General features: G+C 42.8%; 1 protein-coding gene across 1 annotated transcript; it reads left to right on the top strand.

Moving 5' to 3' along the window:
• SLC3A1 (solute carrier family 3 member 1) lies at window positions 1-18326 on the top strand. The gene is made up of 12 exons (XM_033053697.2): window positions 1-3782; window positions 5439-5516; window positions 6053-6519; window positions 7212-7391; window positions 8287-8441; window positions 9486-9611; window positions 11779-11898; window positions 12581-12705; window positions 13832-14030; window positions 14773-14919; window positions 16948-17064; window positions 17883-18326. Exons 3-12 carry the CDS (start codon window positions 6123-6125, stop codon window positions 18321-18323), a joined length of 2007 nt encoding a protein of 668 aa, XP_032909588.1. The 5' UTR covers window positions 1-3782; window positions 5439-5516; window positions 6053-6122; the 3' UTR covers window positions 18324-18326.
• Window positions 18327-18788: the final 462 nt, after the last annotated feature.

The following is an 18788-nucleotide window of genomic DNA, read 5'->3' on the forward strand; positions in this document are numbered from 1 at the left end:
GTTATCACTGACTTGAAGATGTTGTGCAGCTGTCTTCCAGTTCAGCCTGCAGTATTCAAATATTTGAAAGATGTCTTTGAAATGCAAGCAGGGCATCCACTCAGAATACAGCCAGTTTGCACTGCTTCCCTGTACTTGGTACAAGAGACTTGCAGAGAGCATAGCAGCATGAGAGCTGCGATAGACTGCCTCATATATGTGGAATGAAGAGCAGAAACGTGCTTTAATTATCCTTGGAGGGAGAAATGGGTGTGTGTGATACTTAATCTCCATTTGGCTGGAGAGAATGGAGCGGGACATTTAAATGCACTATGTGAATGCCTGCAGGATGTGGGATTGTTTTTCTGTGGTTTGCTTACATAAACAAACGAGGTGCCGGAACTATTTTTTTATGCAGATCCACAGTGTGAGATCTGGCACTGGAGAACCCACACAGTTCCATGGATTCATGAAGTTCAAAATGGAAAGGCTGGTATTTGCTGGAGGTGATGCTTTCTTCACTTTGAACCAAGCAATGCTTTCACCCACATCACTGGATCCTTGAATGCCAGACAGTTCCAAAACAAAACTTGTTTTAGTCAATGTTTAAGAGGGTAGCACTTAGAGTTTTAGCAGTACTTTGTCTTCAGTTTCAGTTGTACATTCAGGTGAGTATGAAGTTAAGGTGGAGTTCTGCTACCTGTGTCCACACTGAATGGTATATCTGGAAAATACTTCTGGTAGTTGTGGAATGTTTTCTTGATGGAGAGGTGTAGTCTGTGCTGGTCAGGGCCATTTTCCTGAGTATAGATGCTTGCATGTGTCAGCAGCTGCTGTGCAGCATGCTAGGTCCTGAATTGAAGAATAGGATTTTTGTTGGTTTGGGGTTTCTTTACAGAACGTGTGCTTTTGGTTCCTTGGTTTCACTTCCAGTGCTCACTGATTCTTACACACATTACTGCTGCTGGATTGTTAACAGTCTGATGTGGAATCCATGAACTCTTGGTCAGAACCAGCCATTTTAATATCCTTGGGGTGCAGTTCAGTACTGGAGAGTGAACTTTTCTGTGTAGACTGGGGATTTTTGATACGAACTGAGCTCTTCCAGCAGGAAATTATTTCACAGGAGCACAACCTCAGTAGGTTTCATCATGGAACACCTGCCACTAATTTGATACTTAAGAAAAAGCAAATTGTTTGCAGGAAGGCCTGTCTTGATGCACTGAGAGAGGGAAAAGGAGTAAATTTATATGGAGTACCATATATATATGTTTGTGATACTGTGTAATTCCTGCAGGTGGTGAAGGTGAGGCACTGTGAAAAACTGTACATCTTGTACAGTATGGCAGTAGCTGTGCTCATGTAGTTACAGCTGTTGCCTGAAGGCCTCTTCCAATAAATCCTTTAGCCTTCCACAAGAGGAAGTGCTTTGTGCTCAACAGGCCAAAGCCTGCTCCTCAGATTCCCTCCCATTCAGTGGATGTAAATTGTTCTCAGAGACGGCCCTGGCAAAGGCAGAGGTAGGTTGTGGGGTGCTGTCTTGTTGGTAACCCAAAGGATGGATGTGATGGTGATATAGTGTAATGCCATTTTATTTTTTTAACTTCTCCTTGGCTTCCTGTTGGGCTGGCTGGCTGTGCTCTTTATTGCAGATCTCCCACTTCAGGGATGTTTCAGTAACACAAGGTCGCTCTTGAATAACAACCATTCAAACTTCAACAGTCTGCCATGATTTAATACCGTGGTGAACCTCTCCAGCTCATGTACAAGGGAAAGAGCAAGGTCTGGATCTCTTGCTGGGAAAGGTTTTGAAGAGTAGGCTGGAAAAGAAAATCCTTTGGAAGTTGTCATCCTCTAGGACAGAAATGGGGCAGATGAATGCCATAAAGGGGAGAGTGTAAACTGAACTTCTTCCTGGAGAGAGAGCAGACCTGGAGTTTGTTTTTCTGTGGATTGTATGTAGTGTTTGACCCTCTGTGGGGGAAGCATCCAGAAGAGTCAGTGCTGCATGCTTTTGTTCTTGCAGCCATGATAGCAGCAGGAATTGGTGGATAATTGTTTTCATTAAAAACAGTGGGAGAAGCCAGCCTTGCTGATCAGCCGTGGGGGACAGGGGCTGGGTGCCTCCTTCCCCTGAAACCTACCCCTGAAATGTTACATGAGCCAAGCAGTAGCTAATTGCAGCGTTTATAATGACATTAACCTTTAATCACATAGTCCATTAGTGGACTAAGAGTACTAAAAAAGTAACAAAACCCCCACCAAACCCTGTCACGGTGTCCTGTGCAATTACATTTTGCCACCCCCAGGACTTCAGGCTGATGGCAGAAACTTCAGACGTGCTCATGGTAAAAGATACTGTGTCAGAAACTTGTTCCCCTAGACCTTCTCTCTCTTGACAGCTGCCCTCCAGGTCAAGGGAGGATTTTCTTAGTGCTGAGTGAAAGGTAGCTTTAAAGGTCAGATTATCCATCAGTCTTGTGGGAGCTGCTGAGGTGTCTGCCTTTTTTACATACCTGTAAATCTGGCCCTGATTCTGTAAATAATGAGGTTCTATTTAAAGTGCATTATGTCAGACCAGTTGCAGTGGCAACAAACCTTTTAATGAAAAAGAATAAAGCAAGAGAACTTTTTAACAATAAATGTCTTCCTACACTTAGCACATTAGGGTGCATAATCACCCCTCTGCATGGTTTTCAGCATAATATGTGTGGTATGGAGGAACTGGCAAGCTACTTGGCATTTGTAGAGCATCAAACAGTAGATGACTAAGTCAGTCAGTGCATCTAAATAATTATATATAAGAAATACTTGTGAAAATTAACCCCTCCATCTTATAGAAATAACCATGGCAATCTGTGTGGAGATAGCAGCTATTACTGCCCACATACAGATTGGTTTTGTTTCCCTACCTAACCCCGAGGTAAACAGAGTAACTGGCACAGAATATGAAGTGTTTTCTATACTACTTAATGCCTTTCAGTGGATTCTGCTAACACAGTTGCACTGGCTAGTTACTCCTGCTAAACTGTAAAATAGCTCAGGAGGGAACCATTTAAGAATTCCTTGAGAGCAAGCCAGATGCATAATGCCTGCATACATAAAACATATTTTAAAAGGAAAAAGTTAAAGCTCAGTGGGAATTGTTGGTGATCTGCCTTCCTAAGATGAAGTTTATGTTATTCCTTTATCAAATAATTTTAAGGCAAGCAACTCCTCAGGATGAGGAGAGAGAAAAAAATAGGTCTGCAGTAACAACAAAATACCTGTGTGGTTTTATTTTTAGTCTGTGAGGAAAATCATACAGGAGACAATACCAGATTCTTGCATTTGTTCTCCTAGGTCTATGGTAGTTGATCATCCAGATCTAATTTAACCTGTATGTTTTCTCCAAGCTTCCTAGAGGAATTTTTGGGTTTTAAGGCCCATGTGTCTACCCTAAGTGTACCTGTGTTCCGCTGGTACCTGCTTGCGCTTCAGCTCTTCTCACAGAGCAATGCGGAGCTGGTGTGAGACGTGAGTGCAGTGTGGCTGTGAGCCCGCTCTACAGGCTGTGTGTTCACCAGCACTGCCACTTGGTCATTTCCAGCATGGCTTATGCTGTGTTTCAACCTCCCAGTGATTGTGTCACTGGATCTTTGCGTGCCCTGCTGCCAGCGGAGATGGCGCACATGGATTCGTCTGGTTTCATCTATCCATGGCCTCCTGCCCTCCTGCGTGCTGCATTTATCTACCAGAGCATTATAATCCTCCTCTTTTCACCCAGACGCTTGGCAATTAAGACACGATCTGCCCTACTTAAGGTATAAATAAGCCTTTAATGTTACTTGGGGATTACATTAGGACACGAGGGGCTCTTTTGAAGGCAAGGCTTTCACAGCAGGATTCACAGAGCAGGCTGCTCCCGCAAGATGTTCGAATAAGGGGAAAGGAATGATTTCCCAACCACGCATACAGACAGCAGTGGCTGATTAGTGAGATACTGGAGAGATAGTGAGATACTACGGAGATAAATTGGCCTTTATGAGTTGTAAAAGTATGTGTGTCAAGGGTAAGCTGCCTATGTCCTTGGATCCCTGTCCACACAGGCAATCATCACTGGAAAGTTTGCTGGCTTAAAGAAAAGAGATGGGAGGGAGCCGAAAGATTCACTTGGAACTAGTTTCCCCTTTTTGATTCCAGCAGTATTGGTGGGTGTAATACTCTGCACCTGACTGTCCTCAGTCTCCTTGGCTTATGTGACCTATGCATCTGTGGCAGATGGCTGTGTTTTGGCCATCATTTGCTCTTGCCTCTGACTTGCTTTGCTGTGTGCTTGGGTGACTGAGGAAGCTTTTGTGTATGCAGGAAGATACCAGCACTTTTAAACCTCTGAGTTTGGGGGGGGGGGGGGGCAGAAAGGTGGGGAGTACCAGGTCTTGAGGTGTAATTGGTGCAGTGTAAAAAAAACTCTGTATTTACACATTTTCTACTTTAATTTCAAATTAAATTGTTGAAATGAAACAATTGAAATGGAGTGAGTTGTCACTGGCATTGTGCTGAATACAAGTGTATGCCCCAAGTGCACAGTGTCTGCCTGGAAACTTTTACAACTTACTAATATGATGGTGTTAAAACTGTAGAGTCATTAAATGGGAGTGAAACTGTGTCAGGTAATTTCCCACTTCTGGATTTCCTGGCTGTAGAGAACTGCAGGTGCTGACACCACAGCTGTTATCTTGGATGCTCCCACAGCTGCCTGACACCACACAGGCTGAGGTTGCTGCCAGGCACTGCTGTTAGGAAGGATTAAATCTGTCAGCATCAAATATCTGTTCTTAGCTCACTACTAAAAAAAAATTACATTTTTTTGAGTAATTTGAATATTGCATGCTGGACTTTTTACAATCCATAGATTATAAACTTCTTTCATGGCTTGAGGCAAACATAATAAACACTTCTTTTGAGTCACAACCCAACCTTGTCTCCACTGCAGTTGTCCTTGAGCTTCCTTAGGACCCTGACCCTATGGTCAGAGATAGGAGTTAACTTTTACAGGTGATAGGGCAGCTCCTTGGCAAATCTATATTGCGTTGTTTGTGCTTTGGTATGCTGGGCAGGGGGCACTGGTGGGAAAGGATATCTTGATGCTGACTTCGGGCACTTGAGGCTTAGGCCACATAGATATGTACAGATGTGTATGTTTGTGCAGACTTTGGGCAATGCTTTTTCCTGCCTAGAAGAGTAGAAAAGGGAAGAAAGAGGGAGAAGGGAAAGATTTTGTTGTTGTTGTTGGGGGTTTTTGTGGGGTTATTTTGTTTTGGTTTGTTTTTTTCTGTTTGGGGTTTTTGTTGTTTGTTTGTGGGGGGTGGTTTTTTGTTTTGGTGCTTTTGTTTTTGTTTTTTTTTTTTTTAACGGGGGGATGGATTTTAATAGTGGGTAGTGGGTTATTCTCTTGAGTTTTGCTTGTGCCTGTGCAGAGCTATCCTGTCCTGCCCTGGGGCTGGCTGTGGGCGTAGCAATCCACTCCACATACCCAGCAGTGAGTCGCTGGATCGGTATGTACCACAGCAGTTGGGAGTACTTAGGAGTTGGGGGTGGGCTTGTGGGGGGTGAGTTAGACTGTGAAAAAGGCGCCAACCAGCCTTTGAACCTTTTCTTCTTAGTTTGTGTGTTGCCTTTGGGCCAGTGGTTGCCAATACTTCATTCTCTTGCTGTCCTTGTTTAAATTACCCATATTTGAATGGCTTCAGGCAGGGGAGACTATCACCAGTCTGGAAAGCTGCATATTTACTAGATCTGATAGTGGTAAAACCTGAATTTCCTCCTGCTGTCAAAGGGAAGAGAAGTGTGATGTACTCGAGAGAGCAAGAGTAAACATAACTGTGCTCAGCTGGTACTAACAATAGACTTTACTCTCCAGGTGGACTGTCCTTTCTTGTAGCATTTTGTTATCTTGCTGAAGATGGTGAATATGCAGAGAATCATGAGCCCTTTGCCCTTTCTGTCCCTTTTTGAACTTTGACCAGTTGGTCAGGATTGATTATCAACCCAGAATAGCTAATTGCACTGGTTCTCATTTCACTGAACAAAGGTGCTGTGGCCATTCTCCAGGACAAGACCTGTCAAGTAAAACAGTTGAGGTGGAAGCTAGGAGCTTACCAATGGAGCTGAGTGAGAAGGCAGGTGTGGAGAATAATGGATTTGTCCAACATGAGGCTTTTGAGGGCAAGGAGACAGACAGCATTAGCCAAGAAGAAGCGCCAAAAACATGCAGCGTTGATGTGGACCCAGTCGCTGTGGAGGAGACAGTGTTGAAGCCTTATGCTGGGATGCCAAAGGAAGTCTTGCTGCAGTTCTCCAGCCAAGCCCGCTACAGAGTCACCAGGGAGATCCTCTTCTGGCTCATAATTGCTGGTTCCATTGCGCTTGTGTGTGCTACGATTGCCATCATCGCTCTCTCTCCAAAGTGCCTGGACTGGTGGCAGGCTGGTCCTATTTATCAGATCTATCCTCGTTCCTTCAAGGACAGCAACAAGGATGGCAATGGGGATCTGAAAGGTGGGTCAGTTTTCATTCTTGCTGTGTAACAGTTGTGTGTGTGTATGAGAGTATATAAAAAAACAAAAGCAGTGGAAAAGTACAGTCCAATTGACTAAACCACCTTAATGGAGGGAAGTAAGAAAAGTTGTCAGACAACATTAACAGCAACTCACATTGTCGTGAATAAATCCAAGAGCTGCTTGCTCAAGTTAAGTCTAAGCCTGGAATTAGAAAGGAGGTTGAGATGGTGCTGAGACCAAGCAGCAGCACAGCTGCTGCCAGGGTCAGATAACTCCACAAAACTGAGGCCAGTCAGGAGGATGAGCAGTCAGGTTTGGTGGCTGATCTTTCTAAGGAAAACTAAAACTGACAAAGAGGGGAGAAAGATGTGTTGCTTCTTAGTTTTCTTCATAGTCTAGATGCTATCAACTCATAAGAATGTGTGGAGATGGAGCACCTGGTAGCAATACCACTTACCAGTAGCTGAGCTGAGACTGCCCTGCAGAAAGGGAAGGCTCAACACCAAAATGGACAACGATTTTCTAAACAAGGAGTGATAGCCACACTCTACAGTACTAGCAAGTCAAGGGCAGAAACTGTTTCTGTATTTCTGTACTATAGTAACATGTCAGGAAGATTAAGGGACCTGTGTACAAACGAAAACCTTTTATTTTTTTTCTGAACAGATGATGTTCTTTTTTTTTTAATAGGTATCCAAGAAAAACTGGACCATATTACATATTTGAATATAAAAACCGTCTGGATCACCTCTTTCTTTAAGTCCCCTTTAAAGGACCTTGGATATGGAGCCGAAGACTTTTATGACATTGATCCCATGTTTGGATCAATGAGTGATTTTGAGAATCTGATTGCAGCCATACATGACAAAGGTAAGCTGCACCTCCAAGCAAAGTAACTGTTTAAAAAATGGACCTTATAAAGACTTCAGTTTGTGCACCTGGCAGTGCCCCCCTGGTGGCACTGAGCAGGAGCAGCTGGAGGTGCCAGCAAAGGGTGAGCTCCGTGATTGCTGTTTGCTGCCCTTTGGCTCTGAGGCAGTGCTGGAAGCAGGACAGAGGGCACAGGGAGTACAGCAGCAGCACAGGGCAGCTGCACATCCTCTGCAAAGGAGGGTGTTTGTGGGTGGTGGGCTGGCATCCATGCTCCCTGAGGCCTCTCTTACTGGCATTGGAAGGCTGGGATCGAGCCGAGGTGCAGTTATGTCTGACTGAACATGAGGGAGCACATGCTTCCCCCTGCCCTTGCATCCTTGCTTTGGTGCCTTCATGCCTCAGACCAAATGTTTGCTCAGGTGTTTCTTGTTACAGCTGTTGAGCTGAACAGAAAATGGTTTGCCAGGCTGAGAACATTTGAGGTTTCAATAAAATACCACCCTTTAGGAAGGGTGATGAAGGATGTGTGTTCACTGGTGAAGTGCCTTTCTCACCTGGAGGGTGTGAGACAGATGCAGATGAAGTCAGAGTTAGTGAAAGTGGTTCATAGCAGCAGAAATCTGTTCTGAACTTTTTCTTCACCCTTCTTTGCCTCCCAAGCTGTGTTCCAGCTACTTGCAAACACCAGTCATGTCTAATTGTTTTGGTAGTCTACTGCTTTTTGTGGGGTTTTTTTTGCCCCTTCCTTCACCAAACCTCTGGCATGGAAGAGCAAAATACCTCTGATACTGCATTTAGAAAATACATGAACATTGTCTAAAAGGCTAAATGTGATGTTGTAGTTGGGGTGGGGGGTTGATGGGTTGTTTATGTTTTTGCTTTTATTTTAAAGGGCTAAAGGTGATAATGGATTTAATACCAAACCACACAAGCGACAAACACCAGTGGTTTCAGCTGAGCCGCAATCGGACTGGGAAGTACACGGATTACTACATCTGGCAGGACTGCATGCAGGCTGCTGGCTCAGTCATCCCTCCCAACAACTGGGTAAACACGGGAAGGGACACACACACAGCCCAAGCTGGATGCCACAGAGCAAAAGCAGCTGTAGCATGATTGTCCCAGTGTACATGGGGTTATAAATGACAGTGAGAGGCACAAACTGAGGTTACTACATGAGCTAGTGCAGATTAAGATTTAAACCAGGTTGGGGGGTCACTGGAAAAATTCCTACTTCAAGTGGAGTTTTAAAAATTACTTTTGTTTCTTCACCTCACTGTTAAATCTTCATTCATTAAACAGACACACACCAAAAAAAAGGTTCTGCACAAGTTGTTCGCACATGCCCCCTTCTGTGTGTGGGTATTCTGCTCTAGAAACTGCATGTCAGATCCTCTGAAATCATAGTTGGTGGGGAAGGAAACAAAACAATATGATCTTGGCTTTTTTCCTTTTTTCTGGAAAGTGATCAGACCAGAAAGTGTGTTGCCCACTTCAAATTTATTTTAGGTTTGAACTGGTGGGTGCATGATTAGGAACTTGTATGTTCTAAAAACTCAAGGTGGAATTAATATTTTGTACCAATTTGTGTAATTTCTCTTTAAACTTAGGAGTCTTGAGAACTATCTTAGCTTTTGGAATCTTTTATTACAGAGATGGTGATAAAGTTAACAATGTTAAACTTGCTGACTTGTTAGCCCCTCAAAGGAATAAATACTAAATTGCAGAAAGCTCTAAGTTAACTAAAGCTAGTTTTAATAAGTTTTAGGAGAAGTAATTCCAAAATAAATGTTCCCTCCCATGTTTCCCCTTCTATTCCAGATAATTCCCAATGAAAGTTAACATTAAAAAAATCTTCCAAAATCCACAACACTGAACAAGAAGTACATGTGGCAAAGCACAACTAAAGGGAGTGCAACTAGTGGCACAAAGAAATGAAGATCATAAGTACCAAAATCTGTTCAAAATGCAGTGCACTGATTAGGCATTTTGTGCTTTACTTTATACTTACAATGCCCCACGTTTTAATGTATGGATAGGAGGAAATGTTTAGTTAGTAGTTCTGATTGTCTCTGTCCCTTGGCTGAGCAGGTGAGTGTCTTTGGGAATTCCAGCTGGCACTTTGACGACGTCAGACAGCAATGTTATTTCCATCAGTTTGGGAAGGAACAGCCAGACTTAAATTTTCGCAACCCTGCTGTCCAACAAGAAATCCATGTAAGTATGAAACCCACTGCTGCTGAGGAGCAGCTCTTGCAGTGGAGCCTGTGCAGAGAAGTTTTTATCTCTGTTGATACAAAGAGCTGTTAATTAGCCAGTCAAATGGAGGGATGGCACCTTGACTAGGGAGAGATGTTTGCATTTTCGGGAAAGCAGAGGTGGTGCTGATTTGAGTTACAAGGAATGCCTGGGCTTGTGGATAAGGCGAGATAGTGAGTTTCGATCTGTCTGCATATCCGATGACTTTCCAGGGGGAAAGTGAGTGTTTTCACAGTGAGAGTGGTGGTGATGGTGCTGTTCCGATGGAATCTCATTCCTGTCTGCACTGTTTTCTAGCAGACAGTGTGGAATTCATTAAAATATGGGGTGTAGGCCTGAATATGAGGAGCCTGATAGCTGCTGCTTCTTTTTCTCCCCTTCTGTAAGTTATCCCTCAGCAGGTAGTACAGCTACTGCACGTGTTTAATTGACTCCTTAAGCGTTTGCCACTTTGTACTGTTGAATTGCGGCGCACTGCTTTGGCGCTGCTCTTCACAGCTGCCCATTCCTCCTGGCATGGTCTCTGTGGGGTCTCTCCCCTCTCCACGTGGGTCCTGCAAGGGCTCGAAGAAACAAAACACTTCTGGTCGTAGCTTTTAAATCGAGCACGCAATGAGACTGCCTTTGAGACTGGTTCTTCAAGAACTCTGCTAGGAGCCTCTCTGTGTCTTGATACTTCCCGTAATGCCACGTCTTGCCTTTTGCACCTTTTTTCCCCCATAGACTGCACATGCTTTTTAATGATCCTGGCTAATTATTTTTAAAAATGGTACGTGGATTATCATAACTCCAGTAGCAAAGAGATGCTGCATATCCTATTAAAAAATGCATGAAAACTGGAAAGCTTGTCTTGGTAACACCAACCTTTGGTAAATGTGTATGAACATCCTGTTAAAGAATAATTGTTGTCTAGTGTTTTAATTCAAAATCCTGTTCCAGAAGGTTAGGAGAACTGAGCAGGAGGCAAATGGACTTTTGCAGTGAAGCTCAAGTCTTTGGTTCAGCAGCACAAGGGCACCCAGAAACAGGCAAACTCAGCAACCAACATGTTGTGGCTTTCATGTGTAAATAGATGTAGATTGGTGCTTGATGTTTGCCGTGCTGATACCCGGGTTTGCTTTTGTGCTGAGCGCAGGTAAAACATGAACATTTGTGGGTAGATTCAGTATTGGACAGAAACCATATTGAGAGCTTCTGCTTTCAGAATGGCGCTATGAGAGTGTGCAGCTCAGTGAGGCAGAGTCTTTATTTGCCAAACAAAAATCTGTACAGCTTGAGTGAGGACTAATTCTACTCCAGCCTGTTCAGATAAGTGTACTTCATATGTTTTTAAAAACCAAGTCAATAGACATATTTAAAAAAAAATAAGAAAAAGTTTTTTCCTCAGACGAGGACAAGTATCACAACTAAAAGGACATTTGCAGAAACCACTCAAGAGGGACTGAACTTTGGAGTTTTTTGCTAAAACCAGTGCAGTTAAAACTGTAGTAATATAGTTAGTGAAGTAGGGTATAATTTTTATTAATAGTGACTAACATTGGAATTTATAGTGAAATTTCAAATCAGTAGCATTTGTTAATTGTTGGATAATAATTTCTCATGTTCCTGCAAATCAACAAATAAGTCTGAAAATAAAATAAACAAATTGACATCAGTCAAATATGAGAGAACAAATGTTTTAAGAGCTCTATTGTGTAAAAGGAAATTGGTGGCACAAGGTTTGTAAAGAACAACATTTTCTGCATATTTGAATCAATGTGTTCTAATTGTGTGTAGCCATGACAAACTTTCATCAGCAACAGCACTTAGCATGAGCCCAGTTGTGTTGATGGATGAGATTAGAAACTGCTCTTAGTGAGTCATGCCCTGGCTTTGGTCTCCTGAACTGTGGGAGAAGTTAGAGACCAGTCTTTCTCTTTTTTGTATCAATTAAATACTTTATTTAGCTATTATTTGACCTTAGACCAACATGATTCACTTTAACTTCTAGAAAAATTAGACGTACAAAATCAAAAAATGAATTGTTATGTATTAACTGAACCTGTAAGGAGGTGTTTTCTTTTTAAGAGTATACTATTTTAAATGGGGTGGGCTCACTGACTCTCCAATTTTTGCTTTTATCTAGGATATTATAAAATTTTGGCTTGGCAAAGGAGTTGATGGATTAAGTTTCGGCACTGTTAAATTTCTCTTAGAAGCAAAACATCTCCGAGATGAGCCTCTAGTGAACAAGTCTCAGAATGTGGTAATGTATATGTTTTGTCTTTGCTTGATTTCCTGCATTTCCTGTGGAAACAAGAGAGCCTGGTTTGACTCTTTTGGGTCTTAATTGTGGCTGTAGGAAAATCAGGTCAGCCTTGGAAGGGGGTGGGTCCTGGGCACTCTGCACAAAGAGCACTCACCACAAAGAAGCCCCAGTAAGAGCTGGAGCGTAACTAAAAAACAATGGCATAGGCCATATGTCATGATGAGCAGAGACCAGACATGTTCACTGTTGGTTATGTTACTTGCTTTTGCTCTGATGGTGAACTTGGTGATGTTCCCAGGTAGTGCCAACACTGAGACACTGTTCCTGTGGAGCTGGGGAGCACAGACTGCTGGCCAGCTCCAGGTGGTGGTGGTGGTGTGTTCCTGTATCAAGGCACTGTCCATCTTTCCAGCCTGGTTTTGCTCTGCTCACTGCTCTACATGGGCTCTGTTGGTGGGCTTTCCCTGCTGAAGGATGGGATCCAACATTATCAGTCTCTGCTACTCCAGAGTTCCTCAAGTGCAGTTCAGCTCTGTGCTGTTAGTATTAGCATGCTGAACTCATTTCAGTAAAAATTCATGAGCTGGTGCACTGTCTCAGGAAAGAATGGGAAGAACTTGGAGAATTCTGAAACCTAAACACTGGTTAACTAATGTGAAGTACTATGCCCTGCTTTAAGGAGAGTATCACAGACTATTCCCAGCTCTACCATGACTACACCACCACACAAGTTGGTTTGCATGACATCATCCGCAGCTTCCGTCACACCATGAATGAATACAGCAGAGAGCCTGGCAGATACAGGTAACCAGCACAGCTGCCCAGACTTTTATAATATTCTTCTCCCTTTTGCTAGCAATGAAATGGTTTTTTAATAGCATAATACACCACAGAAATGCAAATCCTCCAGTCAGATAGCAGTGCACAGGCTATAGTGTCTCTTCCCCAGTGTATCCAGAAAGGAATTGTTAGCTCTGCTCCATCTATGGACTGTATAAAGCTAAGCAGAAAAGGAAACCATTCTAATCAATAATAATTCTAATAAATCAACCCTGTGCCTGATTTATTCTTTAGTTTTAATAGTGCAGTTCAAGTGAGACACGCAGTCAGAGAGTGTTAAAATCACAGAATGGTTGCATTTGGAAGGGACCTTCTGAAGTTCTCTGGTCCGAGCCCGCTGCTTTTAGGGGCCATCTGGAGCCAGTTGCCCAGGAACTTGTCCAGATGGCTTTTGAACGTTTCCAGTAATGGGGACTCTACAACCTCCCTGGAAAACCAGTGCCAGTGCTCAGTCACCCTAGCTGATGTTCTTAGGGAAGCACCTTTCCCGTGTTTCAGTTTGTGCCCATTGCCTCTGGGCACCACTGAAAAGAGCCTGGCTCTGTCACCTTTGCACCCTCCCTTCAATACATGGATGAGATTCCCCTGAGGCTTCCCTTCCCCAGGCCAAACAGCCCCGCCTTGCAGCCCTTCCTCCTGGGAGAGATGTTTCAGTCCCTAATGGCCTTAGTGGCAGACTAAAGGGGGAGGATTATGTCCCTCACTCCTCCTAATGCAGCTCAGGATGCCATGAGCCACCCGCAAGGGCATGTTGATGGCTCATGGTCAGCTTGGGGGACCCCCAGGTCTTCTTCTGTGAAGGAAATTGCTGAAGTGGACTGTATAGACCTGGATTCAGAAAGATAAAACTTCACTCAGATGCTTTAGCCTTGTGTTGACTCTTACAAGTTTTCCTCCAGCAATTTCCAAGAAGTATTTCTCCTTGATTCCTTGTCTACCTTAAAAAATATAATTTCTCTGTATTAATATTGTTTTTTTTGGGGAGGGGGAAGTGAACATAATTAATGCTTTGTGTGCAAGCTTTTCTAGTTTTATTCTGTTCTGTGTAACAAAAAATGAGCCAAAAAAGCATTTGTGTACTTCTTTGTAGATTTATGGGTTCTGATGATAATGAAAAGGATGACATTGAAGCAACAATGATGTATTATGGAACGACTTTTATCCAGGAAGCAGATTTTCCCTTCAATTTCAACCTAATTAACCTGAAGAATCTATCGGGCAACAGTATTTTTGAAGCCGTCGACTCATGGATGAAAAACATGCCTGAAGGGAAATGGCCAAACTGGGCAGTAAGAGCTCTAGACTAACTCTCATAGGAAGGGCTTGTTCCTGTAGGTGACAGAAGCCACACACACACAGATTTCAGTGGGATCAGCAGCAGCCTGGGCCCATGGGTGAGCTGCAGTTGCTGTCCTTGTGAAAACTCTCAGCTGCTGTAGTTGGAATCCTTGGCACTGTCCGGCTCTCCTGCCTTTCAATAACAGTTCCACTCCCTATGCAAGGATGACAGAAGGGAATTTATGATCATGCCTCTCCCTCAGTGTCTCCAATGGCTAAATCACCAGTGAGAGTGGAATTGGGATAATTATCTTTGACCATAAACTGACTCACTGCAATGGATTCTGGAACCCGCCCAGGACCAGAGCAGAGCAGGCAGTGGAGGGCAGTTAACTTAAAACATTGCTTCTCTTATGCTAGGAAGCATGTTTGGAATGTGCAAAGGATCTTTTCAAAGCAAGCAGAGCAGTCCTGGCACAGGAGAGAAAATAGCAGAGAACTGTAAGCAAGGAGAGTTGTTATTTGTCATCTCTTCCTCACTTCTGCCTCATGTGCTGCTGACAGGACTTCTGTGTATTACAGTTTTTGTGACAGAAGTTTGTAGTGGCATCAAGATAAAGATAATGGACCCCAGCTCTGGAAGGGAAAGGAAAAAAAGCCCAAAACATTTACTAACTTGTTTAATTAGTTGATCAATTTCACATTTGCATGAAATTTTATAATGTGTGTTTAACAGAATGATGTTTTCTTCAGGTTGGAAGCCCTAATGCTGCTCGGATTTCATCTCGGATTGGGAAGGAGTACATCAATGTCATGAACATGCTGCTTTTAACCCTCCTTGGTACTCCTGTAACTTACTATGGTGAAGAAATAGGCATGGAGAACATTGCATCAGAAGATGTAAGTGAAGAGCATGTAAACTCTGGTCCTGTAGTTTAGTTCCAAGTAACAGAACATTCAAACACAGAAGAACTTCTGTTTTTATAACCAAACCCAGTCTTTCTCACTGCTTAAATGGTTTTCCGTGTTCCTCATGGCAAACCTCTGTAAAGCATGTGGAAATGGTCACGCCAGAGACCAGAACCAATGCCTTGATGTGTGTCTGAACTGGTAGACTTCAGTTATGGATGCTGATTTCTCTGGATCAGTCTTGCATGGTTTCCAGCAGTGTTGCATCAGCAGAAGGCACAGCAAGTGCCAGCTCTGGGCCTGGCCAGGGGTTAGCAGAGGTGTGCTGCAGACATGAGGGAAGAGGAATGGAGCCATCTCCTTCCTCCCATGGAAGTGCCCTCATCATTGTGTCAGAGTCCAAGATTTCCTGGCTGTTATTTAAAGGAAATCATGGTTCTGATTCTGGCCAAGCCACAGCTGTCATGAGTGTGCCCAAACTCAGAAAAAGGGATCTGCACAAAGGGGAGGCTGCCTGGTGGCAAGCAGAAATGGCTTTTGGTCATCATGCACAGCCTGTCCCAAAAGGGAACAGCTCATCTCTGCTTCTCCTCACCATATCTGAGCACCACAAAAACATGGTCCTTTGGCAGATACTGCTTTCCTTGTGGAAAACTGTTAGGGAATGAGGCAGCCTCTGGCAATGCTGGAAATAGCATAGGCTAGCTTTGTATCAAAGGAAAAGAGGTACTTGAAGCACAGGATCATCTCCAGATTCAGATGTGAGGAAATGATTCTCTGATTTAAAAGGAAATCTCATTTCCTCTCAGAAAACCCTAGGTCAAAGTATCTCCTGCATTTTCTTGCTGCTGCTGATTACCACTGACAGAGTGATTCTCTTAAGAAAAGTGGCTCACCCTGAGCTCCTCAGGGTTCCCTCTCTTTTAGTGGCTACCCTGTGGCTCAGGGCTTTGGAGCAAATGCAAGCCCACCCTTCACTCAGTCTGGAGAAGGTTCCCTGATTAATTGGTGTCTTAGGAATATGGAGAGTATTTGCTCAGGATGACATAGGCTTTAGCCCCAGCATTTCAAATGCTTCAGGAGACACTGAGAGAGGTAAAGATGAGAGGCAGTGTTACCAGTGTTGAAAACCTAGGATTTTTTTCCCCCTGCTTTTCAGAATATGCTAAAAAGGAGAAACCCATTATTTATAATGTCACAAAGCAAAGTGACAATTTCTTTTGTTAGGCTGCTGCTCTGACAGATTGTATTGAAAAGTGTCCTTTATATGAAAAACAGTTTTCATGGAAAACAAACACTCAAAGTATGTGCAAAATATTTTATGCCCTCTTATATCATTAAATTTAAGTGTCAGATCTTTTGGCAGCTCTTCAGTAACAATGAGAAAGCTTTTTCAGAATTTTTCTGAATTCTTCAAAATGAGAACTTCAGACTTTTTTTGCATCGACACTTTTTAATCAGCTAAAAGCTGGTTTTCAATAGTTTTGCACTTGGAAATAATAATTTTACCTTTCTAACACAAACAGTCCTGTCAAAATTGTACCCCTTGCAAATGTAAGCTTGAAGAGTTTTGGGGTGAAAAGTGCAATACTTACAAAAGAACAGACACTGAACAGCAGTTATTTGTTGTTTACTGTTATTTTTACGACATCTCTTCTAAGGACTCAATACCTTACACATTAATTCTTTGCATGTATAGATATTTATCAGAATATCCTGGCTGTCATCAGTAAACTTTTATCCAACCATCTGTTGCAAAGGATGATAACTCTACTAAGAGTCATTTGGCAATTCCATGTTTTACCCAGCAATGCTGTATCTAAGATGATCCCCTCCCCTCCATTTCAGGAACTGTCTTGGTTCTCATTTTCTCCTTAGATTTGGACCACATTTACATCCTCCTTAAATTTTAACTTAAATCAAAGAAAGCAATACTGAATGGGAGATAATTTGGGAATTGTGAGAACATGCCATTCAAAGAATAATTTTTAATATGGTAATTATCACTTTATCTTCTAGGCAACCCTCCCAGAGAAATCCCCCATGCAATGGGATGGAGAAGTTAATGCTGGTTTTACTGACGGCAACAGCAGCTGGTTACCTGTTAACTCTGACTACCAAAGTGTAAATGTACAAGTAGGTATCTACATGTGGGACAAACTAATTGTCTCAAAATATTTTAATGTATCTATTTTGCTCTGGGTCCCTTTTAGTAGCAAGCATTGGCAGCGGGCATAAACTCAAGGGGAAAACAAAAGAACACTGAATCCCCACAAGTTTTATTAGAAAAGGAAATCCTAGCACAACAAGGAGCCTACTTCCATCTATATTCATTTAAGCAGAGCAGCTGCAATTATGATGTTGATGTGGCAATTTGGCTCTTTAACATCCTTTTAATCCTTTTGATATTAAATTGAGAACTGGTTTCTTTTCCCCCATTTCTATTGCTATAGAAAGCACTGGCTTTGTAACAAGAACTTGACATAGACCAACTCTAACATAAGTAGAGCAGTGAATCAAACAGATTTTGCTGACCTACAGTGCTGACCAAAATTGAAGCCACAAAAAACCCTAAGATAGCAGAAATATAAAATGTGAAATGAACCCTGTGACTGCAGTAGACTGGACTCAATGAAAAAGATTCAGTGTCAAGTTTTGAATGGCTGTGGCTTTCTCCTGAATCAACAGTACTGAAAGCAAGTTATGGGAGGAAACAATTGCAATAGTGCTGGGGAACTGTTATGCTTAATAAACTGTCTGCCACTCCACACATGCCAAGGAGGTGCATGAGAAAAAGCAACTTTTCAGTGAAATTTGCAGATTTGAAGAGGGATAATTGTCAGCATGGAATTCCAATAGGGCAGGTTCTCAGCAGCCTGAGTGGGTGTGAGAAGGGAGCTGCATTTCCTCCCTGCAGTGCCAGGAACTGACCGTGTTGGTGCTGACTGTTGCAGATCCAGAGCACCCAGTCCAACTCCACCCTGAGTTTGTACAGAGCGCTGACCTTGCTGCGGAACAGTGAGCTGCCCATGAACCGAGGGTGGATGTGCTACATCTGGAGTGACAGTAACGTGTTTGTGTATGTGAGGGAGCTGGATGGGTTAGACAAAGTCTTCATGATGGTGCTCAACTTCGGCCAGGAGTCAACAACAGACCTGCAGGCCATAGTTCCTAACCTTCCCTCTGAAGCTGTAGTAAGACTCAGTACTCATTTTAGGAATGCTGGTAAAGTGGTCAATACCAAACTAATTACAACTGAAATGGGAGAAGGCCTGGTCCTTGAATATAAAACAGCAAAGCCTGTTCATACAATGGAAGCTTTTCAAGGGAAGTGTTTTGTGGCAGAAAAAGCTTGTTATTCCAAGGCCCTCAATTTACTCTATATGAACTGTTAAGTTGAGAAGTAGAATACCTATGCTTTCATAAGATAGTAGTTTCAGGGAAATGCTAAAAATACTCAGTTTTCTTTGGCTTTTACAACTTTATTTGTGTACAAAATAAATGTTCTGAAAAATCAAATACATATTTTTCTTGTATCTGTATTTGTGATGAAAAAGAATGGTATAACCTCCCCTTAGGGTCTGTGGAGAAGAAAAGTAAACCTATTACAAAAGCTGTCATGTTTAAGCATGTGTTTTTGGGAGAGGGAACAGTTGCTTTCTGGGTGCTGACCCTGGAGATTGCTGGTCTGTAAATGCTCCTGTGGAATCCCAAGCCTGTGGTAGTTCACTGTAACTTTTTAGAAGTCTGCAGATTTGTAAAACTTTTTCCAAAGGGGTGGCCCTATATTTGCTAAAACAAGTGAACACAAGCAAGACTAGTGTATATTGCTGTGATGTTTTGCCTCTTGTCTCAAATCT

This window comes from Catharus ustulatus, chromosome 3 (assembly GCF_009819885.2).
Source record: "Catharus ustulatus isolate bCatUst1 chromosome 3, bCatUst1.pri.v2, whole genome shotgun sequence".
In the NCBI taxonomy this organism is placed as follows: Eukaryota; Metazoa; Chordata; class Aves; order Passeriformes; family Turdidae; genus Catharus; species Catharus ustulatus.

Excerpts from the sequence above, each read along its gene's own strand:
- SLC3A1 (XM_033053697.2), top strand. The coding sequence starts at position 6,123 with ATGGAGCTGAGTGAGAAGGCAGGTGTGGAGAATAATGGATTTGTCCAA. Across the intron at positions 9,612-11,778 it reads CTGTCCAACAAGAAATCCAT|GATATTATAAAATTTTGGCT; the intron begins GTAAGTATGAAA and ends GCTTTTATCTAG. Across the intron at positions 14,031-14,772 it reads GGAAATGGCCAAACTGGGCA|GTTGGAAGCCCTAATGCTGC; the intron begins GTAAGAGCTCTA and ends TGTTTTCTTCAG.